The sequence below is a fragment of the Eubalaena glacialis genome, chromosome 8 (assembly GCF_028564815.1).
Source record: "Eubalaena glacialis isolate mEubGla1 chromosome 8, mEubGla1.1.hap2.+ XY, whole genome shotgun sequence".
Lineage (NCBI taxonomy): Eukaryota > Metazoa > Chordata > Mammalia > Artiodactyla > Balaenidae > Eubalaena > Eubalaena glacialis.
Window position 1 is genome coordinate 82,146,698 of NC_083723.1, and position 26,951 is coordinate 82,173,648.

A 26,951-nucleotide genomic window follows, 5' to 3' on the forward strand; every position below is an offset into this window, starting at 1 on the left:
TTTCCCTGCATTAAATCTTACTCACTAATCGTCCATAAACCCACTAACCAATTCACTCAGTTATCCACCCACTCTTATCCATCTATCCATCCACCCATTAATCCATCCATCCATCCAAATATTACTCAACCATCCATTATTTTATCTACCCACCCAGCCACTTACTTAACGTGTAACATCCATCCATCCATCCATCCAAGTCTACTCAACATTCCATTCATCAGTTTATCTGCCCACCCACCCACTCACCCACTTATTCAACAGGTAACGTACATACATCCACTAACCATCCAACCACCCATCCATCTAGTCAATAAGCAATTGCTGAGCACCTCTGGGCTACAGGGCGCTGTTCCATGTGCTGAGGCAAGAGCAGGGACAGGGGCTGGCGTGGAGGGTCTGGGAGACAAGGCCTTGTCCCCTCTGCTCACCCTAGGCAGGAGTTGGCGATGCTGCTCTCACCCCACCTCAGGCTGGTCTGTGCAGCCCCAAAGTCACTCTTTCCTTTTGAGCTTGGTTCCCAGCCTCTTCCTTTACAACATCTTCTCCACCTCACTTCACTGCAGGCACCCTCCTCCCTTCCCCAGGGAGCCGCTGACACCGCCCTCCCACCTGCTTTCCAAACCCTCCCTGTCTGCGCATGTGCAGAGGCGGGCAGGGAGGGAGGAAGGAGGACTGATATCTCTTCCTCCTTGGCTTCAGACACGGTTCCTCCTGTCCTTTAAACCCAGGCTAGGAGAGGTAGTCCCAGCCCTTAGGGGTGTCCTCCGCTCCCCTCCAGCTCTGGATATTGGGGTGCTGCCATCACATCTCAGCTCCCTCTCCCCACCTCTCCCAGCCTCAGCTACCTGTAGCGCACATTCACCAAGTCCAGCGACATAGCTAGCCTGCTTGCCCACCTGGATCTGTGGAGCCTGGTGAGTCTCAAAGGCCCAAGTCCTGAGTCCTACTGCGTTCAGGTCCCTGGCTGGGCCACAGAGAAAGCCCAGACAACTCACATCCCTGCTCACAAGGCCCCTGGACACCAGGGTTCTCCCACTAGAGTATGCACATCAAAGGTGCTTGTTCCAAATGCAGCTCTTGGACACACCCCCGAGATTCCCAGTGGCAGGTGGAGGCTCTGGGAGCTGCATTTGGAACAGGGGCAGCCGGGATATTGCTGGGGAAGACACCACCCGTGGAACAAAGAGCCAAGGCTTTCACCGGACAGACCTCATGTGCCACACATCATTCACCTGTAGCTGCAGGGGACAGTTCTCAGCTTGGGGCTTTCTCTGGTGCCAGGGGAGCTAGCTCAGCCTGAAAATGGGGAGAAGGGAGCTGGAAATGTGGGGATTCAAGGTCCCCAGGACAACCTCCACTGATGGGGCATGAAGTGTATGGGTAAGTAACCCAGCTTCCTGACCAGGGGTCAGTTCTGAGACTCTTCTACGTGTTGCCCCAGGGAAGCCTGCTCATCGCTTAACCTTTATTGGTTTCCTCCCTTCCTTGTCTTCTACTCCCACCCCTCGTTGTGTTTCCGGGGACCACCTCCCACATGAACATCTGGCGCCAAGTCCTTGTCGCATGGCTCTAATTCCAGCTATTCCAATTGGCATCTGCGTGGCCTTGGGCAAATTACTTAATTAACCTTTCTGAGCTTCTGCTTCCTTGTCCGTCCAGTGGGGATAGCCACGGAGCCTGTCTGGGAAGGTTGACACAGGTTCAAATACTCATGGAAAGGACTGAGCTCATGCCTTTCCCACGCCAACAACAGTGACAACAGCCTCCTGCAAACCCAGCCAGCCAACTCACTTCCCAGAACCCAGAAATGAGCACGGGTCTCTCAGACAGCTGTGGACCGCTGGGGGAGGACAGGGGTAGCAGGGTATCCAAAGGAAAGGATGGCGGGATCCAGTCTCAGCTCAGCTAGCTATTAGTGATGACCTTGGGCAGCTGTTTCATCTCCCAGGTTCTTCATCTGTGAAACGGGGAGCACCATCCCTACTTCCAGGCATCGAGGATGTGAGGATTGGAAGTAATAAAGACAGAGCTTCTGGAAGGGCTGAGCTTGGAACCTGGAAGCCCTGTCCATGCATATAGCTGGGTGTGGGCCGGGTCCAAAGGGAAAGACAAGCACGGGGCTCTTGGTGAGGGTGGAACCGGAGAAGGGGGCATGGAGAGGAGGTGGGAGTTGGGTATTGTCACTGGGCCTTCCAAGCGTGTCCCCCTTCTCTGTTCATTTCCTCACTGCTGTCCAACATCTTTGCAGAGGGGGCTCGCTTCCCACCCAAGCCAGCCTTCCTTGGCTGAGTCCCAGGCTCATCAGAAGCCCTCTCCCTCCAGGATGGGCTCTCAGCAGCTGGCAGGGAGGGGACGGGTCTCATGGGGTTTCCGTTCACACTGGTGGAGGGGGGAATCAGTGACTCATTGCAGCTAGGACTCCAAGGACAATGATTCCCCCCTCTGACTGCTGACAAGGACTGGCTTCTATCTCTGAAATGAATGGAGCCCTGATGGTGGAATTTCAGGCAGTGGGTAAAAAACCTTCCTAGTCATCTCCGGTTCGTATACATCAAGGACACTCCAAAGATGGGGGGTCAAATGAATCCCTGAGGAAGTTACAAAAGGGAGGAGAGTAAGGAAATAAAAAGAGATAAACAGTCATTGTCTCCAAGGTAGACCAAAGAAACCCCCATTAGGCACCTGCTGTGTGCAAGGGCGGGGTCGTGCTCCCTCTCAAGCTTCCCACAGGGAGCAGGTGGCCCTTTAAGGAAGGTGGTACATACAGGAGCCTGAAGTTAACAAGCCTGAAATAAGTCTTACGTAAGTGCCAATTTCTTATGGGGCTTTTTTGTATGTCTTTTTTTTTTTTAGCGTATGATATATAATGGGTTCGTTTTTCTTGCAGAATGCAGCCTCTACTTAAACTCTACCTTAATTAAAGCTCGTTGTGGTTTAGAGACATGGCGGCAATTATACCTTAGATGTTAATACATTTGGCAAAGGGCAGTGAGCTGGATAAGGAATAATTGCTCATTACACTTCATTCGTCCCACTGCTCCAGGCTGGGGGCGGTGGGCTGGGCCCTGGAGGGGGTCGCTGCAGGTAGAAGGAGATGTAGGTCTGGGCTGAACAGAATCCTGCAGACCCTTCTTTTGCCACCAGCTGCCCCCTTGCCTGGCTTGTACCTGGCAAGGGGATGTCAGATGTCGGAGGCACTAGAAATCTGCCAGTCAGATTTTCTCTGCCCAGAGAAAGAACCTGAGGACCAAAGAGGGGAGGGGGCTGCATCAGGGCATGGAGCATGAGGAAGGGAGAGCTGGGAGCGGGACGCCAGGCAGCGGGGTAGTGCATACAGACTGTGCGGGGGGACCGATCCAGACCCTGTCCCTCCCCAGCATCTCTGCTGGGTGGGTCCTCTGCTGTCCTCCTGGTGCCCAGCCCTGTCCCACTTCCCACTGAGGACCTACCAAGAGCACGAGGATGATGGGGCCCTGGTAGATGTAGTCCACCAGGTCACCGGGCTCCTTGCCAAACCAGCACCTGCAAAGATGGAGTGGCTGTAAGTGGCCTGCTGCACCACAGCCTGGGGACCACTGCAGCCTCGGGGCCAAGGTCCTCTGGCTTGACTCTTTCTGAGATCCAATCTCCATGGCTGTTCCTTCCCCCGAAGCCTGGGTGGACAGCTGACCACCCTGGCTCATACCTGGGCTGCCTTTTGCCCTACATAGAGGGTCTGGTCTCCCCAGGCAGACTGAGGCAGGCCCTGGGTCTCCTCCTCCTCCTCCTTGCTCCCTCACCCCATCCCAGGATGCTGGGCCCAGGGCTGGACATGCAGGAGGCTCATGAATGGAGAGCTGGGCTCCCCTTCGCTGGCCAGGGCCCAACCGCCTGTACCACCTGTTCCCGCATTGCTTGGAACCCGCCTCTCCTTGTGCCAGGCACTCAGACGCACAAAGCAGCAGATGTGGAGGCGGGAGCCTTCTCCTAGCCCGATCCCTGGCCTCATTCACCCAGGGAAGGAAGCTTGTTGCTATTAGAGGCTTGGTTATTCTTTGGGGATGCTGGGGGTGAAGAAGCTTCAGGGTCTGGGGGAAGGGCTGGCCCAGGACCCAGTCTGGCTCTGCCAGCAACTCCTACTGGACCTCAGAAAGGGCCCCACAGACTTCAGGAAATTCTGTCTCTTCTGCAACTTCAGAGGTCAGCCAGTACACATTGCCTCAGGTAGGATTCTCCCCTGCAGCCTCCCAGGACTGTTTTTTTTTTGCTTTGCTTGAACACCCCTTTTGATGCGAAGCTCACTACCTATCAAAGCAGCCCTCTCACTCTTGGGCAGCTTTTATCGTTAGGAGCTCTTCCTAATGTTGGGCTCTTAGAACCCACGCCATTCCTGCCCCCTGCTCCCAAATCCCATCCGCTCTCTCCATCCTCAGAGACCCCTTGAATATTTGTATACAGAGACTGACGTTCCTGTCCCCCGTTTTCTCAGCTGGTGGCACCCAACTTCCCCGCCGTTCCCTGGCTGACCTGCAGCCAGAATTGCCATCATCTGGGCTGAGGCTGAGTATTTCAAAGTCTCTAGTGCAGAGAGGGTCCCAGCGTGAAACACTGCACCCCAGGAAGAGACTGGGATGCCAGAATAAAACAAGCTTCCACTGGCCTGGCCCGGGCATCTGTGAGACGCTCAATGCCACAGTTGGAGGTCCTCTGAGCTGAAAGCCTGGAGCCAGACTTGCCGCATCCAACTCCAGGAGGAGGCCTTACCAAAGGCTAAGGGGGTCGTGCATTGGTTGCTTAAAGGAACCACGATTCCTAACTCAATTCTACAAAGTTGACTTGACACCTACTGCATGAGTACCTCTGGGTGCCAAGGAAATTTACTCAATTTAAGGACAATGGAAAAGTGAACTGTCCTGGCGTGGCTGCAATTCTTGCCCCGTGGCTGACCTGTCCTAACATCCCTCTGAGCCCCATGGCTGGCCTGTCCTTACTTACTGTTCATTCTCATAGTAGAGTTTGCCAATGGCCCAGGCGATGATGATGGGGCAGGGGACGCCTGAAAGAAGGACAGACACAGCTGCAGTGGACAGACAGATGGTCAGGAGCCCCTCTTGTAGAACACAGCGTGGGGGGGACCACAAAGGGCTAGGATCTTGTTTCCAATCATCTAATGGCAGGCCATCCATGACTTTGAGGGGCCCTGTCCCTAGACCCTTGCCCCCATCCCTCCCTGACTCTCAGCCATCCCCTCCAAGCAGGTCAGAGAGATGAGGGGACAGCATGATTTTCTGAGATTTTTTGATAGAGAAGTGGAGCTGGCCAGCTTTTCTTTTGAAGCCAGAGACAAAGGTCTTTGGATTGGCCATTCCAGGCAAGAAGAGGAAGGCTATTTGTGGACTGTCCTTTCAGAGGGACTATTTGCTTCTTCCTCTCCAGCATGGAGGGGAGTGGCTGCATCCTCGGACTGTCCTGGGGATGGTAGACAGGAATGTGGTCCCATCCTTGGACCCAAGATAAAGGGAGGTGACCCTGTCAGCAGTACCCTCTCCCCACTAGACCCTGCAGGTCCCCCCAGGACCCTCACACCATCCAATGAAGAGGAAGAGCTGCTTGCGCAGGCGATCGGTGGAGTAGGTCATGACGATGGCCGTGTGCAGGTAGCAGCCCTCCACGAACATCCAGAAGAAGTTAGTCACCACGAAGTAGTTGAAGCTGGTGGTGATGCAGCGGCACCAGACCTGCACGGGGCAGGCAGCAGTCAGTGGCTGCCTGGGGCCAAGGCCCAAGTGCACAGTTTGGGCGCTGATGGAGGGGAGGTCGTTTGAGTTGGGTCATGGACATGGCATTAAACACCCTCGAATCTCATTCTGGGAAGCTTCATCCTTTCTCTTTCACTTTTTCAGAAAGTGCCAGGCTCCCCTGGTACCAGGGGGTCTGACTTCTCCCCAGTGTTTTCTAATCTCCTTTTTCATAAAAGAAAGAGGGTGTCTGGCTCTGAGATTTCTGCAGGGAGAGGCTAGAATTGAATAGCACTGTCGTGTTTCACCGTCACTTTTTTTTGAGGGTCACCTTCAATTCACAGCGAGTCAGACTGGTTTCCATTTCGGGATGGACTATGAAATTTCATATAGAAAAAGATTAGTGAGACAATTAAAAGACAATTGTTATTGAACTAGTACAGGGTCTGTGAAGGTGAGCTGCAGCGGTGGAGGTGATCCTCCCAAATCTCTGGGTTTAGGAGATTCTGGGCTTAGTGTGATCACTGCCGTCTCTGGAGGGAGACTTCCTTACACCGGGACCTCTGGCAACTGGCCATACCTCTCTGAACCTCATTGTGCTGCAGAGAAAAGAATAATCCCATCTTGCAGGTTGGTTCAAGAAGATGGAGGTGGCAAAGGCAGGCGCCAAGAAATGAATGTTGGTGCCATTTGCCTTCTCAGCTGAGGGGGATTTGTCCCTGTCCCTCTGAGCAGGGCTACTACCCCTCCCTCAGGGGACAAGCCTGCCCAGAGCCACCGTGGGCCACGGCCAGGTCTGGCCTCAGGCCAGAGCTCTTCTCAGATGACCCTACCTGGCCATCTTTCCCAGGGGTTCGTCACCAGGGCACCCTCAGAGCTGAGGATGTGGGGATTGGTGGTTAGAGGAGCCCTGTGATGGGGAGCTGACTGTCCCCTTGGACAGCTCAGTGCCTCTCTGTCCGGCTCTAACAGCCGGGCTGTCAGATAATCAATCAGCTGAGCTGATCACAGCCTCCGTGACTTTCCTCCATGGTCCCAGCCCTGATCTTGGGCCCCATGCGGCCATCTGTCTCCTCTGTTCTGAGAAAGTCCTGCTGAGGTGGAATGCAAAAGATCCCCTCCTCCCAATCTTGTTTTTTCTCCAAGTTAACAATGCCTTGTCAGTACAAGCCAACATTGGGCTGCAGGGCACCCCAAACTGACTGAATTCCATTGGTGCTGAGGCAGGGCTCAACATGGGGCCAAGTGAAGCGTCAAACCAGGCTGGGAGTGTGCTCAGGTCTAGCCATCCAAAGACGATGTATTGAGCAGTCTCTAATGGTGGGCCAAAGAGCTCTGTGCATGGCTCCACTCTGGGCTCTGGTTTTATGACTTGGACACAGTACAACAGTGGTTGACACAAATCCACCGTGGGCAGCTAACGGGCTGGCCTGCTCAAGATCCTGGTGGCCCAGATGTAGAGGCATCATTACAGTGTCATCTAACCTCCCTGAGCCTCAGTTTCCATGTCTGTATAATGGGGGCGAAATCCCTACAGGTCTCTCATTGGAATGAATTGATCTAAAGCTCCACAGAGGTTAATTTCAGCCTCCTTTTCTCTAAGGAATCTTTGGGAGGTTCTGAAGTCACAAGATGGGGAGTGGAACAGGATAAACCAAAGACTGGTGTCAGATTTGTGCCGCTCCCCAGACCCCGGCCTGGAGCCCCATTCCCCCACCCCTGGCTCTGGAAGGACAATGATTGGGTGCAGGTGAGCTCAGGTTCAGGTTTGCACGCGAGGACTGGGCAAGAGAGATGGGGGCCCCCAGAGCCCAGAGCCCTCCAGGTCCGGCCCCAAACCTCTCCCCAGAGACCTCATTGCTCTCATGCACTTCATGGTCGATGAGCTGCAGCAGGAACCACATGACATTTCGCAGGATAAATGTGGTGATGAGGTTCCAGTGAATCACGTTCCGCAGACAGCGGATGCTCCTGTGGGAGGACCAGGTCAGGGGTCAGCTGGGACAGGCTGCACCTGGGCTCAGAGCTCAGTTGGGGCAGGGGTCAGGGGTCAGCTGGGGTCATGGGTCAGCTGGGCCTGTGCCCCCTGCCACCCCCTCCTCAGGTGAGGGAGAGACTCAGCCTGGGGTGAAGCCAGGGCTGCACCAGGAGCCAAATTCCCATTTGTGGTGACCACGGTTGGGTCTCCCAGAGCTGGCTCCCTTTTTGCCTCCTGCATGCCTGCCAGCGGTCAGTGCCCAGGCACCTCCCCAAGCCCCTTTTGTCCGTTGGCTCCAGGGACCCCAGAGAGGAGCTGAGAATGGGAGAGGTGAAGGGGGGTGCCGTGGGAGGAGGGCAGAGAAAAAGCAGGGGCGGGGTGGACTCACCGCAGGGCCAGGAAAAGCAGGAAGGCAGCCACGAGGGCTGCCACAGACACGCAGTGGCCCAGGTAGTTGACAATGAGTGCGACGTGGTAGTGCAGGTCATACTTCCTCTGCTGGACAGACAGACAGACAACGGGCAGACAGGCCTGGGGCATGTGGAGGGTGGCCCAGGCACTCTAGCAATGGCCACCCTGTGCGTCCTGACCCTGGGGGCAGAAGAGGCTCCAAGGGTCACCACCACACCTGGCACCCAGAGCTCTCTCCTGTCAGCCCTGCGTGGCTCTTGGTATAAATGGCTGTGGTCAGGTGTCCCCTGTGCAATTGGAGGGCAGATTTGAGCACAATGTATTCTGAGTTATGCCAGAGATGTGGGTATGTAGATTCTATTTTCTTTTTAATTCTGGAATGGGAGTTGCTACACCTGTGTTTCATCTCAGCTCACACCCTAATGGGCTGAGCAACTGAGGGTGCATTGATTTATATCTCTGGGACTCAGTTTTGATATCTGTATAATGGAGCCAACCCGTCCTCCTGTCTCAGAAGCAGCGACCTATGGCAGGTCTGGGGATGCCTTGGGATCAGTCTGCCCTGGGTGCAGCAGTGAGGGGGTACCTTATCTGTAGAGATTTTAAGAGCAATATTAAGACCAAATAAAATCAGTCCGCTTTTTATTATCACCACATGCTGGCAATTCTTAACAGAGGCAACGATAAAATACTCCTTCCTGCCAGGTCACACTATCCCGCCACCCTATACCCACTTTGGTTTGCCACTGCTCAGAGGGGCTGTGAGATGAAGAGGTGAGGGCAGAGGGCAGGAGGGGTCCTCTTTCTCTCCTCTATGACCCGTCCCACTTGTCATTCTTGTGGCCCTCACTGCAGACCCCCTTTGGCTCACATTTTGTAGAATCACTTTCTCAGGACAGACAAATATTTTTCCTCTGAACTTGGACTTCTTTTGGGGAAAAGTTTCAGCCCCACTGGGGGCTGTAATGGGCAAAAGAGGAGAGGGATGGGGGTGGGATGTATCATTTGGGGTCAGGAATGAGGCGAAGCTTCAAGAGGAAGGAGGCTGGCACAGCAGATAACACAGAATCCAGCACCAGAGCAAGGGGGGCTGGTGAGGTCTGAGTGGGACCCAGCTTCCCGTGGGGACTGCCCTTCTGGGGGCTGCACTTGTTTCCATGTGGAGTCATAGAATCAGAATGCCAGATGGGGAAACTGAGGCCCAGAGGAGGAAGGAAGTCACACTGCCTGTTAGATGTTGAGGCACTGGTTACAGGGTCATCCCCTTCTTGTGTCATGTGCCACCTTGCTGATGTCCTCCACCAGCTGAGCTCTCCTGAAGGTGGGCTTCCACGTCCCCTTCTCTACCCCACCACAGTGTCACTGAGCACAGGGCAGGACATAGGGTGAGGGCAAGAGGTGCAAGAAAGGGGTGGGTGGGTGACACAGGACTGGTTCTGCCACCCTTGGCATCCTCTGTGCTGAATCTGAGTCCTACTACCTGTACAGGACCAGGGGTGAGGCAGGTGGGAGCTTCTCACCTTATCATCCAAAATGGGCGCACACTGTGAGTAGTCGATCCGTGAGGCCCAGGTGCCATTCTCCAAGCACTCTCGGTAGGCATTCCCTACAAAAGATGCACCAAGAGGCGGGTCACTCCCCTCCTCAAGAACACTCCCTGGCTTCCTGGTGCCCACAGGATAAGGTCCCTATGTCTCAGCCTCTCTAGGCCGGGAAACACGTCTGAACGTTCACGTGAAAGTCATTCATGTGAAAAGTGCACAAAAGCCTTACCACTCATGGTAGCTAAGAGGCATGATAAAACCCATTTTTGATACAATTTTTGACTAGCATTTTGTACACTTCCTTTAATTTTGTTTGAAACTGAACCCCACGGTGAGCCCTGGGATGTGGCTGAAGATTCACTGCTTTCAGCATGCCGAAGAGTTTCCATCCTAATCGCAATCATTTTATGCTCATGAGATCCATACTTTTCCCACCAGTATCGGCACCTCCACTTTCACCATAGTCACTATTTATACAGCAGGTGTTTGCCCTGTAGCAGGTCCTCTTCTAACTGCTTTGTTTACACTCGTCCATTCAATCCTCAGGCAACCCCATGGAGTAGGTACTGAGATTAACCCATTTTACAGATGAGAAAACTGAGGCACAGGGAGATCAAGCAGCTTGCCAAGGATACAAAGATGAGAAGATTCAAACCCAGAAGGTCTGGCTTCAGGGTTTATGTTCCTAACCCCTAGGCTACTGAGTAGCAGTACAGGAATGACAGCAATATAGGGAAACAGGACTGTGCTGCTGACCTTGAGCTGCGGCTGCCTGGGAGACCAGCATGTGATCTCTAAATGTTTGAGAACCTGGCTCTGTGTTAAAGTTGGAATGTGATGTGGGAAAAGACATTTCAGAGCATCAGTGTCTGATGTACTGAAGTGAGGGTTTTATTGAAGGGGGATGTATGAAGTTCAAGGAAGGCGCATATTTTCTTTAAATCCTAGCTTGACTGTCAAGATCTAGCTCCTAAGCCACGCTCTCCAGGTAGCCCACCGTCACTTCCAGCCAGAGGAATGCCTCACACCTGATACCTCCAAAGCCCTCTGCCAGCCTCTGCTCTGCATTTTGCTGTCTTATGTACCCTACCTCCCCCGCTTACTTAAAAATTCTAAACAGTCTATTGTTTGGGGATAATTTGTACCAGCGTTCTGCTCTCTGGCTAATGGGCAGTTGTTTGTGGATTTTTCTTTTGGGCTTACATTAGAATCACAATATAAAGCTAATTTTTAAAAAATAGCTCACAGAGCACAGAGTCACAGAGCTGAAGGGGGAACCTTAGATTGTTTTTGGAAGCAATGAGTTCTGAAATAATTACTTTAAAAATCCACTTCCGCTGAGCTAACAGTGAGTTAAAAGCAATGGAGTTATGAAGGAGCACTTGCAGAAGAGCAGAAACAATGGGGGAGATTCTATTAGCCTAATTGTTTTTTAATTTGGTGCTCTGAGCTTATAGATTTTTCAAATTCGGGATTTTTACTGGCCTATTCCTGCCTCCTGGGCCTGTCACCTGTCAGCGAGGCCTGCCTCTGGCAGGTCCCTGGCCCAAGTGTGAGTCAGTCAGGCCAATGCTGGTCTGACACCGACTCTGACCCCAATGTGAGGACACTAGCTCCTAGCCCCTGACCATGGCACCCAATTCCCCACTTGGGTTTTCTCCCTCTACAGGATTGTTTTCCTACAGGTGGTATGTTAAGAGAAAGAAAGAAAGGTTGTGTGTTAAGAGAATTTGATGCATAGGGTCAGTGATGTTACTGAACTTAAGGACAGAGTATGGGGTGAAGCCAACGGGACCAATGTAAAGGCATTTTGGGAGGGTGGGTGATTTTGTAAAATGAACAGTCCCTCCCTGATGGGGATTTAGAGTCCTTCTCAACAGGCCTGTGTGAGGTGAGACAGACCCTGATCTTGGCTATGGTTCAAAGGGCAGAAAAATTTATCTTCTCTGAATGTGTTCCTAGATGTTGTCTAGCTTTTCTGAAGTCAGTGCTAAGCTCCTTCCTCCAGGAAGGCCTCTTTGATTGCTTGCATCTCACGAGTCTCTTTCTCCTGAGCTTCCCAATGCCCCCAACCCTCTCAGTCCTGACAGCCTGAGCCCCACATTCCAGCCCTTGCTCATGACCTGGCCTCAGTTGTTCAGGTGGGTGAGTTCGGTGTCTCAGATCAGTGTGGGGCTCCCTGAGGACAAGACCTCAGAATACTCATCTCCCAAGTATGATATCTTGTGGTGGTACTGACCACGGGGCGGGCTTGCGGAAAGGAGGGGGTCAGGATAGAGATGCTGCAGATCTGAGACCTTTCTGATCCCTCACATCAATGCCCCTGGGGTACCAAGCTCTGTGGATTCTGTCTCCTCTTTCTTTTTCCGGAGTCCATCCCTCTCCTGCCCACCCTTCCACCCACTCTCTAGTAACCTTGCACTGGCACAACACCCTCCTATCTTGCCTCCTGGCTTCATCTCTTGCTCCCCTCGACTCTCTATCCTTTACCCCCACTGCCAGAGTGATCATGCTGATTTCTGAATAAAAGCCATCAGCAGCTTTTTATTGCTCTTGGGAATAAAGTCCGACTTTCTTGGTGTGCTATTCAAGGCCCTTGGCACCTGGGCCCCAGCCGAACTTTCCTGACCCATCTCTACCACTCCACATGGCAGTTGACATTTACACCAGCAGGCCTGGCACACACCGAGCTCCGTACTGAACCACCCCTTGAGACACCCTCTACTCATGGACACAGTCCTACAAACTCCTACTTATCTTTTAACCCCCAGCTCTAATGCCACCTCCTCCTGGAGGCTTCCCCAACACCCAAGGTATTAAGTAATCTCTTCTTTTTCCCTCTAAACACCTCCTCTATGTCTTCCCATCTCTTGAAACATAGGTCTTCACACTCTATTGCCCTTGAACTACAGCCACATATCCATTTCATCTCACAGTCCAGTACACACACACACACACCGCTCCCATGACTGAATCCAGTTTCACAAAGTGAAATTTATCTTGACCACAGCTATAATATTTTTCTTTCTATTACTTTCTAATGAATTATATTTATTCTATATACAAATACTAGTCACAACCCACTAAATTTACTTCACAATCCACTATTGTACAACATAGTTTGAAAAAGAAAAATCTCTTTTAGAGCATTTGCCATAACTCACTATAAGTCTCATTCTTTAGAATTGATCCTTCCTCTCTTTGCTACTGAACTTGAGCTCCCTGGGGACAGACAAGTAGGAAGAAACCATATTGGAGTCAACAGATCCCTGCTCAGGAGTGAGCCATTGAGTATATGTGGGCTGAATCAAATTGACTCAGGTCTGTTGAAACCTTGGAAAGCAGGGTCTGAGATGTGGGATGTAGTGGTGGGAGGAGGCTTCCCTCTGGGGGCCCAGCCATGCCTGGGAATGAGGCTCTGGCTATAGACACTGGGAAACAGGGGACTGGAAGAGAGATGTTCCCAGCACTTCGAGGGAGCTAGCTAATGAGGACACTGAGCCCTCAGGCACAGCCTTGGACAGGAGAATGTAAGACAGGAAGAGTCCCCCTTGGGAACCGCAGGAAGATGGGCACGGAGAGTCTGAGGGCACATGGCCAGGCCAGAACTGTGGGGGTGGATGTAGTGAGGTGGGTGCCTGTTACCACAGCAACACAGGTGCCTCCGCTGAAGATCGATGCCAATGGTGTGCAGTGTAGTCTGCCAGGGGCATTAGGGTCTGGATGATGCAGGCAGGGTCTTCTCTTCCAGAGCTCTGTGGTCTGGGAAGCCTGGACTCTATCCCCTGCAGTGTGCCAGGACTCTGCCCCCAGAGTGGCCCTGGTCTGTTGAAAGCCCTCATTACAATCTGCTCTGTCCCTTTCAGATGCTGACACTTTGACAAGAGCTTCTGATTTGGGCAGTCACCTGAGAGGTCCAGGAGCCTGGCTGGGAGAAGATGGAAGCCTAAATTCTAGCTGTAGTTTTGTCTCTGGCTGATTAAGTGACCTTGGCTAAATCCCATCCCTCTCGGCCTCATTTTCCCCACTCAGAAAAAGTAATGTAAACTGCTTCTCAGTGATGCTATTGGCATCTCAGGTGGGTCAAGTATTTGTTGTGTGGGACTTTTCAATCTGCTAACTGCCAGTAGTACCCTCAAGCCATTGTGACAACCCCAGACATCCATACATCACTTTCAAGCACTCCCGGGGTTGGCACTTCTATCTCTGATAGTCGAACTGGCAATATATGGGAGATGGGGACCATGAGGGACCATTTTTTGGTGGTGGTTATGAGGGAGAGAGTGCCAGAGACAGGTTGGGCATGGGGATGAGTGGGAATGTGGTGGAGGAGCAGCAATGTGGTCACTGGCTGTCGGGAAAGAGGATGACAAGAAGTGAGGGTGGGAGGGTGCTGACAGGGTGATGGGAAGGGCCAGAAGCAATATTTACTGAAGGGATGAGGTCATGTGCAGGACTGAAACTTTCAGCACCACGGACAGCAAAGTGCTACCGCTGCCCACTTCACACCATGAACGCAGGTGGGGGACCTTGGAGAGCGCCTAAGACTTGGCCCTCCCCGCTCTGCCCATTCAACCCATAGCCCTGGGCCCAGGCCAAGAAGGTCAAGATAATCCATGACCCTCTTCAATGCCCAGCTTCAGTCCTAGTACCTCCAGGTGCTTCCATAACTGCTCCAGCCCCTGGAGGGTCAGCTGCTCACTTCTCTTAGCTCATGCTGGGTCGGTATTGTTCTCTCATTGATTTCTGTAAAGGGGTCATGCCTTCCCAGGTAGCTAAGGAGTAGGGGTGGCAAGGCCTAGGTCACCTCTGGCCCTTTCTTAAGGGCTACACAGAGCTGTGCACACAGGGGCTCAGGATGGACCGAGGTGGTGCTGTTGTCTAGGTTACCGGGGAACTCCAAATGAGAATGAGAGGCTCAGGGTGGGCCAAGAGGAGAGTTTGTCACCTTGGATGCCCAGGCTCTGCCAAGCTGCATGGCAAATGCAAAACTGTCCCACGTGCAGGAGCATCTTGAGTCTCACACTCATGCCATGGGCAGGCTGAGCCCCACTGCCAGAAGTGTTGACACTGTAAGTCCAACCCTTGTTGGGTAGGGGTGTCCATCTGAAATAGCAAACCTGTGGCCAGCATCCTCCAGATTCCAGGCAAGAAAGTAAATTGGGAACTGAGTCAGCAGGCATCTCCTTGGGAATTTAAGAGGGCGAGGCAACTTCTCCTTCATTTGGTCTAAAGAGACCCAAAGAGGGAGACATATCCAGGGTCACCAGCAATGAAGGGGCAGAAATAGATCTCTCTCCCCCAGGACACACTTTCTCATGGGATATCCTGGAGTCAGTGTTTCTGGAAGGGAGAGGCTCTCCCTGCTACCCTGTGTTCCAGAAGATGTAGTCAGTTGTGCCACCTCTGCAGTGTCCTAGCCACTTAGTGCCTGGACCCCCAGAGCAGAAAATGCCTAAAGGGCCAGATATGCCACCCTCCATCCCCTTACTGCTTTCCCCTGCAGTGGGACTACTGCAGACCTAGCTACCTCCTTCCTGTCTGGCTTGCGACCTACACCTTAGGTCACTTTTCTTTTGTGGGAAAAATCTCTACTGCCTGGACTAGGCAGTGATACTGTGGGCATGACTAATTACTTTTCACCTCCAGTTAAGAGACCATTTGGGGAAACACGGTACAGTCATGGTGCCAACAGCACAGTCTCCCTGAGCTTCCCAAACAATGTGCGTCTCCCTGAGTTAAGCTTGAACGGTTCCCGTCTTGATCTAATCACCGCACATTGGTGGGGGCAGCTGGTGATGCTCAGCCAAGCTCAGGACCAACCTGCTGGGTTGAGAGATCGGGAATCTGCTATCACCAACCCAGTCATCAGGTTGGGAAGGGCCTCCTCGGGGCCACCTGCTCGTGACATCTGGGATGAGAGAAGGGAACTTCTTTCCCATATCTTCAGTATTGTGTGGACACTGCTCTGCAGACCCCCTTGTCCATTCTGCACCTCCCCAAACCCTCAGCTCTCTATTTCTAAAGGGCTTTTCACCCATGATGCCCCTCCGTCCTTGAGTAGGTATGGCAGGGGTAAATGTCCACACTTAGAGCAGACAGTGGGGAAACTGAGTCAGGGAGGCACAAAGCAGATTCATGGAGACCACAGTGGGCCCACGAAAAAGGGAAGAGGTGTGAGTGGAATCCAGCTCACTGTGTGAGATCACTGGCCTCCCCAGGGAAGGGGCAAGTGGGAGGAGGTGCCTGCCCCTGCTCCAGCCCCTACTGTGCAGGGCTCCCTCCTTCCAGTCATGCCTAGCAACGCTCAACCAGCTCGTCGCCATGACGCCAGCCAGCGGAGGGAGGCGGAGAGAAGGAACCCGGCGGCAGAGGCTGCCGTGGGGTGGAGGATGTCAGGGGAAGGGGCCACGACAACTCACCCAGCTCACCGCCCACCCTGTACAGAGAAACGGAGGCCCATAGAGGAGAAAACCCTGCCCAAAGGTGAGACAAGCAGGATTAGAACTGGCTCCCAACCATCGTTTCTGTGAAGTGATGGGGGTGGGCGAGTGGGGAGGGCGGTGAAGACATCTCTGGCTGGCAGAGTCCTAAGTCCTCCTGTTAACACAGGGGTCTCTGGGGGCCAAGGGGCTGCTTCTCTCCAGAGGCCTTTGGGGATCAGACCCTCTTAGTGTAGACAGACCGCCCCCTCCCAAGACACCACCCAGAGACCACACAGTTTGGTGCCTCTCAGGGACAACAGAAGGCCACACGACCTCAGAAGGACAACCATCCTCGGTGGGAGTGGGACCCTCAAGGACCTGATCCCGGAGACACGACTGCTCCTCCTTCCAGACCCTAGGCCTCACTCTCCTCCCCTTGCTGACAATAGCCTAGCTGGGCACGGGGAGCCCTAGGCAGCGTCGTCTCCTAGTCGTGACGGGGCCCCATGAGGTTAGCATGTTTTCTGTGTCCTTTACACAGATAAGGAAATCGAGACTTAGATGGGGTGGAGCTGCCCGGCACTCAGTGAACCGCGGCACAGCCAGGACTTAGGTGAGCTCTCCTGAAGCTGGGTCTGGGTTCTTCCTGCTGTTCCTCGCCTCCAGCCCCACCCCTGCAGGAGCTGTGAAAGGAAATTCTGGCCAGACTCTGAGGCACCTGGTTTGAGGTGGGTGAACTGCATTTGGGGTCCTTTGGGGTGGTTCCTGAGAGTCACTGGGGGTGGCGATTTGCCCTGGGGGTTCCAGACCCTACTGGGGTTGCCAGGGTGTGGGGGGAGTGGGCAGGGAAGGATGCTGCAGCCTCTGACTCAGTAGCAGGAGGGAGGGAAGGGGAAGGACAAAGTCAAAGTTCCCAGCCAATCTGGATTCAGATTTAGATGGTACATCCTGACCATCAAGCGGCATCCTTCCAGAGTACTCCAGTCCTGCGTCATGACGCTATGGACAAGCAGCTGGGGCTCTAATGCTAGCAGAACCGAGGCCCACGCCCTGCCATTCAAGGCCTCCATGATCCGGCCCTATTCCCTCTCCACCTCTGTTCCCACCCTCCCTTCCACCTGACACATCACTCGCCCAATTTTTCAAGGCCCTGCTCCCCAGCACTTCCTCCATGAAGTCTTCCCAACTTGCTTCTCCCTCTTTTTTGGAATCAACCTCCTCCCATGTACTCCTACAGCCTTGGCTGTGCTATTTCACTTAAGAGCAAATAGCAAAAAGTTCTCTTTAAGAATCTCTCTCTCTCTAACACAGGAGCCCCTGGAAGGCTGGGTCAGGTCTTATGCCGCTTTGAAGAGCTTCTTTCTAGTGGAGAAGAGGCAACATACCCACAAACCCAATAAAAGGTGAACCTGGACAGGGAACGGGACATTAAGTGGAGGATTCCTGGGGAAGGGGCGAGGGAAAGTAGCGGGTGGCTGCATCTTTGGTCTTCCCCGAGATGAAGGGTCCTTAAGCAGAGGGACAGCTGAGACTCCACTGTTACATTTCTCAGCTGTCTGCGCCCCATGCACGCAGAGGTGGAAAAATGCTAGAGCATGGGCTGAGAGCTCCCAGAGCCTGCTGAGGCTATTCAGGGCCCTGGCTCTCTGTGGGACCCTGGGCAAGTGTCTTTTCCTCTCTGGTCCAGTCATTTCCCAGCCTTAAGCAGCAGGAGCGGGGAGGGCTGAACTCAGCACAGAAGGCCTCACAGCTGGGAAGTTCTCAGGTGTCTGGATGGCTAGAGGGGCATCCTTTCTGCTCTGTCTCTCTTTCCTCCTCCTTCCCTCAGCCAGACCCTCAGTGATGGTCATGCCTGTCCCACTTTCCCTCTCTCCCAGCAGGGGACAGTTCTCACACACAGGGTCACTGCTGACCCTTGGGCTTCAGGGGTCAGGGTGTGGTTGGGTCTCACTGGGGACTGGGAATGCAGACCTGAGTTCCTGGAGTCACAGCTTCTATTCCTCAACCCAGGGGGCCATCTACCTGGGACCCTCCTTGAGGCTCCACCCCAGCACCAGGCCTGTCCTCAACAAATGTAATGTCCCCACTGCTTCAAGACCTTCAAGAACCGCTCCCACCCTCTCCAGGAAGCCTTCCAGGAATGCTCTAGTGCCCACCAAACCCATCTTTCCAATCCCTGATGGTTGATTTGTGTGAGCTTGGTCTTTAAGCAGCCTGGGGCTCTCTGAGGACAGGGCTCAGCCTTTCTCATCACCCCTGGTTCCTGAGCACAAGCAGGCAGACCCAGTGGGAAGACCCCTGTGGCTGGAGACCACCTAGTTTATGTGTTTCCATTTTAACACAACTAGGGCTTCAGAATGTCTCTAGACTGGGGTTCTGGGAAGTGGAGACCCCCCAGTCCTCCCCAAAGGGTTGGGTTAGGTGAGGCATCTCTTCCCCTGTCCTGGCAGATGCCTCAGTATTGATGGGCCTGCCATTCTCAGCAGGACATGGTCCTGTGAGCCTGAGGTCAAGGAGCCGAGGCTGAGCCGGGCTGGGCTTAGTGATTCCGCAGGAGGAAAATGACCCTGTCCACGAGGCTGCGGAACCCTCTTTGCAGCCACGAGGACCATAGGGACAGGCAAGAGGAGGTGCCTGAGTAGGGCAGATAGAATGAGGGATGGGAGGAGGGAGAGATAGAGGATTTGGGGAGAAGGCAGGAAGGGAGGGGGGATGGAGAGAGGGGTAGGGGGAAGGAGAGAGAGAGGAAGGAAGGGAGCTGGAGAGGGAAGATGGAGGGAGGGAGGGAGGGAAAGAGAATCACATAGATAGAAAACAAGATAGAGACTGAGAAATACACAGAGACATACACACAGAAAGAGACAGAGAGAAAATGCACCCAGAGACAGAGATAGAACCAAACCTAGAAATAGAAACAGAGATAGAGCCATGGAGACAAAGAGAGCAACACAGAGAGAGACACGCACATAGAGATGGGCACAGGAGTGGAATACAGGTGAGAGGTGGGAGGAAAATGGAATACAGTGCCCACCTCCGGCCAGACCACTGCTGGGCTAATCCACTTCCCTTCTCCCTACAGACAGGGAGACTGAGGCCCAGGAAGGGGGTGGGACTTGCCCCAGGTTCTGTGTATGGACATTATGATAGTTTTGGGTGGCCCAGAATTTGAACCTGATTCCCATATGGGCTCGGGGAAACCTGGGAGAGGCAGAGAACACCTCCTGCCATAGGGCTGAAATGCCAGGGCCTCACCTTCTAGGCTCCCTTGTAGCCAGAGCTGGAGCGTGGGACCCAAAGCTCCACACTCCCCCCACCTCAACAGATGCACTGGCCCAGAGGAAATCAGTGAGCTGGGGGCCCACAAAATGGAGATGGGCAGAAGGTTTCCTGGGGACCACTGCAGGAAGCTTAAGAACCCAAGGCAGTGATGACAGCAGGGCCATGGCCCATCTGGTGACCAGGGCTCGTGGCGTTGTCAGGGCCCACTCAGGGAGAGTAGGGGTTCCCTCACTGGGCCAGCTCTGCCCTGAGTTCTTGGCTGGGGACCCCATTTCTGGTTCTGGTTCTCCGTTCCACCCAGTAATTCTGTAAGCTCCCCGATAGCCTTTCAACAAATTCCTTCTCTGTTTAACCCATCAGATTTGCTTTCTCAGAGGCAGCAGAGCCTTAGTTAGAATCCTTGTTCTGTTATAAGCTGTGTGACTTTGGGAAAGTCACTTAATTTCTCTGTGCCTCAGTTTCCCCATGTGTAATATGAGGATACTACTATGTCTCTGTCATTGGGTGTGTGTAAAGATTAATGAGTTAACACAAGTCAAATGACAGTACAGACACACAGAACCTGCGCCAGGTGGGGGAAAACACTGGAGGGGACTCGGACACGTGGACACTTAACTGGGTTCTGCCATGGACGAGCATGTGTGGCCTTGAACAAGTCTCTTCCCTTCCCTTGGCCATTGCTGCATCTGGAAACAGTCTCTGGGTAAGAATAACAAGGCTCTGACCAAGTCTCCCACACTTGCTACCTGTAGCTGTTAGCTAACCACACAAGAACTCCTGAATACCTTGTCTCCAGACCAAGGCACTAGCCTGGGCTTCCTCATCCAGCCAATTGCGTTCTCCACATCTTCACTCAGATGTCCCTCCAGCTCCTCAGAGTCCACATATCCTCTACTGTGCTCAGCATTTTCCTAGTGTGGTCCCTGAATCCTCCCTCTTCCCTGTCTCATCCCAGTCTTGTCAGTTACAAATGCATCCATGCCCTCTTCTGCTCTCGCAGCCTCCACTTGACCTGGGTCAGTTACAGTAGCCTCCTAACCCCTCCTTTTGCCACCAGAGACTCTGTGCCCCAAAGCTGAGCTCCTCTGCTCACAAGCTCCCCTAGGCTCCCTCCTGCACCAAAGGTGAAGTCCTCTGCAATACCGTGCGTCATCTGACCAGCATCCACCCATCTGGTCTCATCTGCTTCTTTCTCCTACTACCTGTGCTCCATATAACACTGGCCAGTCCCGAGGCACAAAGCACGGTCCCCGTCTCTGCCCCTAGACTCACTATACTTTCACCTACTAAAATCCCACCTGCCCCTAGAAGTCCAGCTCAGAGGCTAAACCCTCCCTGATCCTCCAGGGTGAAGGCATGAGTCTTTTCCTGTCCCTCTAAGCTCTTCTCGCAAACTGTCTCTCATGGATGTGGTGTTGCCCGGTGGTTAAGAGTGACGGCTGAAGGAGCTGATTATAACCTTGAAAAAAGTGACTTCATGTCTCTGAGCCTCAGTTTTCTCATCAGCAATATGGGCATAAGAGCAGTACATATCTCAGGGGGCCTTAGGGAGGTGGGGATGATGGGATTATGTATGCAAGCTCTCTCAGCGGTAGCTGGCACCTGGACCATGATCCACACTTGGTAGCTTTGCGGCCGATTCTCTGTGCTCAGCTGAGTGGACAAAAGTACACGAGGACTGTTGCCTAAGCTTCTGTCCCATGCGGGCAATGCCCGCCCTCTAAAACATGAGGCTTCAGCAGGGGTCTGGCTGTAGCATAACAAAATTGGGCAGGAAGAGGAGCCGGGACCCTTCCTCCTCTTCCCCCAGGCTTCTCATAGGAGCTTTTCCCCTCCCCGTGTCCTTCTTTCTCCAGGAAAGATCCCACTGAAAAGGCAAACAGAGTCGGAGGATGCGGTGGCTAGGAGGCAGGGGAGGAGAGAAATCAATCACCCCATTGTCATTGCCATTAGCTACCTCGGCTCTTCCCACCTCAGCCGCCACACTGGTTAATGGCAATGCTGCTTCTGTCCCACATGCTTCTCCCATTCGCCAGAAGTCAGAGTGCGGGCAGCACTTTGGTCCAAATGAAGAAAACTGTTCATTAGTACCAGGGGCTAACTGGCACTACGTTTGTCAACCTCCGTGGCACCCTGACCTTTTTTCAACTTCTCATCTGACGTGATGTGAGTGGTCTGGTACGTGCTGCGGCACGTCCTTTGGGAAGTCTTCTCGCCTCCCCTCCCCTCTTCCTCCTCATCCCATAGCTCCCTTGCACTGCCAAACAGGGCATTTATCACTCTGCATCCCTTTTGTCTGTTGCAATTGTGAGTGGGGGCCTCAATGCCAGTGCAGTGGCTGGCACATAGTAGCTGTTTAATAAACTGTTTGAATACTGTGCTCAGCTTGGCCATGGAGAAGAGATCCAGGCCCTGTCCTCGGGGACTCCAGGCTGGTTGGGGAGAGAGGGGACAGCTCAGGCTGTAGGAACCAGAGCAGAGCTGCCTCAGGTCCACAGGCCGTGGGGTGGAGGGGCCGCATCACCTCAGTTAGCACTTGGTCTCCAGGCTCAGACTGAGTCAGGGCCCCTAATCTCCACTGCCCCACCCCACACGGCTCACAAGATCCTAAAAATACAGTTTTATAATCTCAGGACTCAGGGAAGGAGCGTGGAAGCCATTCCTTCTGCTTGCACATCTCCTGGGTCAGGGACCTCACCTCCTCCCAGGGAGGTATGTTTTAATCATGGATAGGAAGTGTGGTCAGATGACGCAGAAATCTTCCTCAGCAGCCCCACTACCTCTCTCACTCCCTTCCATTAGGAGCACCACTGCCATTGGACTCCTCCAAGCACAGCTGTTCTCTGGGACACGAGAGCCCTCCGCTGGTGCAGACAGGGGAATGCCGCTCAGCCTCAGATGCAGATGCTACCATCTAGCCCTCTAACCATCTCTGGGGTGAAGGCCTGAGTTTGGACAGGCATGTGTGTGTATGTGTGTGTGTGCGCGCGCGAGTGAGGTGACAGGGGAGCTGTGCCACTATTCAGACACACATTCAGAGACAGGTTGCTATGATGTTTCCAAGATGAGGGGCTTCAGACAAACAGATGCCCTCCACTCTTGCCCAGCGTCTCAGAAGGCTCTTTGCTGGTGGGGTGGGGCTGGAGATGCGAGTGGCTGTTCAGGGTGGGCTAGTGATGCTGCATTCCACGGTCTCACAAGACACTCCCACTTGGCTCCCATCAGACCTTCCACAGGGCATAGACTCAGGCACCCCCTCCCCTCCCAGAGCCCATCCGGAACAACCCCACCTGGATGCTGTGTGACTCCTGTAGCCTCTGCTGCCGTCCTCCCCAGAGTGTCAAGCCAGCCCGTGATTGGCCAGGAGGAAGGAGAGCACAGGCTGTTCTCCCAGGGAGTGGGGGTGGGCGGTTCTGATTCAGACACCATGCGTTACCTGGGCAGCAGGAGTAGTGCTGACCACCGCCCGGACTCACAGCCCAGAGGGCCAGTCCGGGGACATCTGGGTAGGGAAGAGGCTACACCCCACACTCCGGCCCAGAAACGGCTACGCTTTGCATGCCCCCCAACACAAGCCTCACCCCATTTTTCCTGCCTCCTGCTCTCCTCCTCTCCCACAGTAGAGTCTGATCGTGGCACTCACCCTGGGGGTTGGGAACTTAGCCTATGCGCCCCACCCCTTCCCACCTCCCCGGGGACATGGGGGGGCGGAAACTGGCTAAACAAAGAGACGCCCTAATGGAGAAACTTCAGGCACCAAGAGTATATAATGTGGGAGAGAGGTTTGTCCTCAAAAGGAAGGAAGTATTTCCTTCTCTCCTTTCTGGGCTCTCAGCGCATTGGAGCACGGGAATCGTGGGCAAATCACTGCCTTACTGAGGTCTGAAGCTAACAGTGAGGTAGGGGCAGAGGGAGCGCCCACAGTATTATGTCTTTAACGCCGGCCGTAGGACGGTGCCACCGCCCTTAGGTCTTCGACGCTGGGTCCGGAGCCCTCGCTACCCCCTAAACCGCCCTCCTGGGAGGCGGGTGCTGAACCCGCGGCGGAGGGTCCGGGGGACACTCACGGGTCGTGTTGTACTTGACGCCGTTGAAGTACTCGGGGCACTGCCTCTCCACCAGAGCTCCGGCCGCGCTCCGGGGCCAGCACGTCCCGATCTGGTCCAAGGTCGTGTTGCAGTAGGAGTAGGGACCTGGCGACGGGAGAGAGCAGAGCGGGGCTCAGAGGGGTTGCTGGGGGCGCGGAGCGCCGCAGGACGTAGGGCGCGAGGCGCTCGGAGCGCGGGGCCCTGGGGGCACCCAGCGCGCCAGGGAAGGAGCTCGCGCCGACCCGGTCCGCTCGCCTCCCGCCTACCCTCGGGGTCCAGGGGCAGCCCCCAGCCGTCCAAGAGCAGCTCTTCTGCCAGCTCCAGGCTGCAGTTGGCCTCCAGCAGGCTGTGGAGCAGTGCCGCGTCCATCGCGCCCCGGAGCCGCGCGCCGAGAGGGAGTGTGAGTGCGCGTCCGGCGTGGCTGCCAGGGGCTGGGTTCGAGAGTGAGCGGCCGAGGGAGCGCAGGGTCCTGGCCCTGCTCGCCCAGCCCGACCTTCCGGACAGCCTCCGGACGCTGCGCCGGATCGCCCGGAGCTGCCAAGTCGGGACCTTGGCGGAGAGGAGCTGCAGAGCGCACGGAGCTGCCGGTCCACCCGCTAGGTCGCGGCCAATGGCGGCACCAGGGGGCGGGGCCAGGCGGCTCCTCTCGCCCTGGCCCAGGCTCCCGCCCCCGGCCCACCAGCCCTGCCCTGGGTCCGCCTTCTCAGTCGCGGGCAAGGTCCGGGGGAGGGTGGCGGTGAATGGAGAGTGTGGGCCTGGTGGGCGGAATGACCCGTCCGAGGATCGAGGCCCAGGGGTTGCATGGCGCAGCAAAGCGTGCCCGCCCGCCCGAGGAGCCAGAATTGGGTGGCTCGCCGCCTGACTTTCTCCTTCTTGAGGGAGGACACTGGAGGGGGCGACAGGGGGAGTGGCGAGTCCACGTGCAGATGTGCGCTCTAGAAAAGTCCCCTTGGCCTCTGGGAAGGAAGTGGATTGGAGGGGCTTCGAGGGAAGCAAGGGAGCCACTGAAGAGTCTAGTGAGATCAAATGGCCTGAATGGGTGCAGACCCGGACCAAGCCCTGGGGGCCGGGATGGAGAGGGACTTCGGGGAGTGCCAGCCCTGGTGAGGAGGAACTGGAGAGAGGAGTGGGTGTGTGGCTCCCAACAGGAGCCAGGAGGCAGGGGTAATGCTAGGTCTGCCGCTTGGGTGACTAGGGGCGGGGGTGGTGTTGCCATTTAATGACATGGAGAAGTCCAGGGGAGAATCTGGCTGAAATTATCTGGAGGATTTCAAACACCCGGGTCTTACTGCCCTGGGTTTCAGAGGGAATAAAGTGAGAAGTGAGACCCTCTCTTCCTCTTGGCTTGGGCAGGCTGCCTGAAACTGGTTCCACACCTGTGTGTGTGTGTGTGTGTGTGTGTGTGTGTGTAGGAGAGATCAGACCCCATAACAAGTGTGGAGGAGCTAAAAACCTTTATTTGGAATTTGCCTAGGCCCCTCAGGACTGCCTGCTCCATAATTCCCTGTGGTTCCACTCTGAGTGCCTAGGGCAGGCCCACTGCTCATGCCTGCTGAGTGGGGGGATCTGGGCTCAAGAGACAGGGCCTGGGGTGTTGTTCACCCCAACTCAGTCTCTACTCCCTCTGTCTCCGTCTCTACTCTCTATGCATTTTACCCCAATTCTCACCCTCTCTTCTGGGGCAGTTTCTCCATCAGTGACATGTTCTTAGAGGCCCCTCCCAGCCCTGACAAGCTCTGGTTCTGAGTTATGAGATGCAAAGGCAGACGTACAAAGGAAGATGTACATGTGTGTGAACGTGTGTGTGAGTGTATGTGTTTCTGTCTTCAGAGGGCAGGGAGAGCTGGGACCCAGTCCCAGCTGGGCTGGAAGCCCCAGGGGAGCTAGACCTATCCCTTCTTGCCATCCTCCACTGGGAACAAAGCTGCCAGAGAAGGCTGAGACCACCCTGAGCCAGCATTATACCCTGAGCAGGGAGAGGAGAAGAGGCAGGCTGGGCTGCCTTTGTGTGCTCCAATCTCACCAGCCTCCATATTAATGCTGCTGTCACTGCCCAGGCAGAGTCAGAGAGCACTGAGACCAGGGCTGAGCACAGGAATCTCTCCAGGGCCAGCTGATTGGCAGGTACAAGGTACAGACCAGCCAGCCAGGTCTGTCTTCTGCCTTTTGAATGGACAGAGCCCTTGGCTCAGCTCGGGCAGCTGCAGAGGCAGAGGTCCCTTAGTGTCCCTAATAACCAGTGCCAGGAGCAGGTGAGGATCAGTTGAGTCCCAACTCCAACCCTAGGCAGAGTCCTGTTGCCAGTCCCAGGCTGAGATTCGGCCCTGGTCCCAGACTGAGCCCTGCCCCACAGGGTCCCACATAGGCTAGAGTGTGGCCGGCAGGATCAGCCCATTTCTTCATTGGGAATTAGTCTCATTCATGCACAAAGGAGGGCTCTCCACACACTGATCCCAGCACAGGGGGAAAAGGAGAGATCAAGCTAAGTTGTTAATCTGTTCATCACCAGAGCCACAGCACAGGAAAAGCAGCTATCTCATGGGGTGGTGAGTGCCCCGTGACCATAGGCCAAGGACTTATCATCTCACACGAAGAATGGAAGGTTGGCCTGGGTGACCTGGACTGCTCTTAACTGGGACAGCACATGGGATATAGGTTCCTCTGGGAAGTGACCATTTCAGGGGCAGAGGCAAAGTTCATTCTGCATCTTGACGGGACAGTCAGGGCCTGAGCACAGGCCCACAGACCTGGGGTCCCCTGGTTTCCAGGATGCAGGGCCATTTCATCATGGAGTTTATTATCATAGGTATGACAGTTATTCTAGATGTGACAGAGAGGAAAATGAAAAAAGGAGCGGCTTTGGAACAAGTTGATTTTACAGCTCAGTTTAGTGTCCGCAAATAGGTAAACAAGGAAGATATTGTAAAGAGCGAAAACTTTCCTCACTTAGATTAAATTCAACTACAATTAATAAAGTCTGGGGCTTTTTGCTAGCTAAGGAAGCAGAGGTGGGTGGGAGGTCCCTGGGATGGAGGTGAGCTCCCAGGCCAGGCATTGGGGCAGCGGTATTTGGGACAGTCTGTGTGCCCCCAGGCTGGTGGGACAGGTTGCAAATAAGTTCAGGGAAGTGTGACAGGTGCTGGGGAGGATACCTGGGTGTCATGAGCAGAGCGGGGGTGGGTCAGGTGCCTCTGGCCCACCTCTGATGTCAGCTGCAGTGGCAGTGGATGGTCCTCCAGCGCACAGCTAACACCGGATAGGCGTGCACAGCACAATGGAAAGACACACGGTGTCTCGCACAGTCGCGTGTCTGCACAGCACACACACGTTCTCTCACTCATCCCACCACCCATCAAACGTCAGCTGGAAAACAGGATTTGAGGGGACAGAGTCTGCCTTTGCATGTCTGATGGGGCTGTGCTCTGTCAGGCTGAAGAGACAGGGAGTATGCAGGGCTGGGACAGGTTGTGGGGTTCACTGCAGTTACAGTGGGACTGCTGAGGACA

The 26,951-nt window shown here is 54.4% G+C and overlaps 1 protein-coding gene across 2 annotated transcripts in view; it reads right to left on the reverse strand.

The window, feature by feature from the left end:
• Nucleotides 1-26,951, reverse strand: part of CRHR2 (corticotropin releasing hormone receptor 2) — a 44,075-nt gene that overhangs the window by 3,982 nt on the left and 13,142 nt on the right. The window contains exons 1-8 of one of the 2 annotated variants that reach the window (XM_061197883.1): nt 23,712-23,863; nt 23,425-23,550; nt 9,630-9,715; nt 8,087-8,196; nt 7,574-7,691; nt 5,567-5,720; nt 4,978-5,038; nt 3,453-3,525 (exon numbers count right to left, since the gene is read on the reverse strand). In XM_061197883.1, coding sequence (XP_061053866.1) covers nt 3,453-3,525; nt 4,978-5,038; nt 5,567-5,720; nt 7,574-7,691; nt 8,087-8,196; nt 9,630-9,715; nt 23,425-23,550; nt 23,712-23,814 — 831 coding nt within the window. In that variant the 5' untranslated portion in view covers nt 23,815-23,863. Of the gene's footprint in view, nt 1-3,452; nt 3,526-4,977; nt 5,039-5,566; nt 5,721-7,573; nt 7,692-8,086; nt 8,197-9,629; nt 9,716-23,424; nt 23,551-23,711; nt 23,864-26,951 lie in introns of those variants that run through there. The other variant, XM_061197882.1, reaches the window with a different exon arrangement.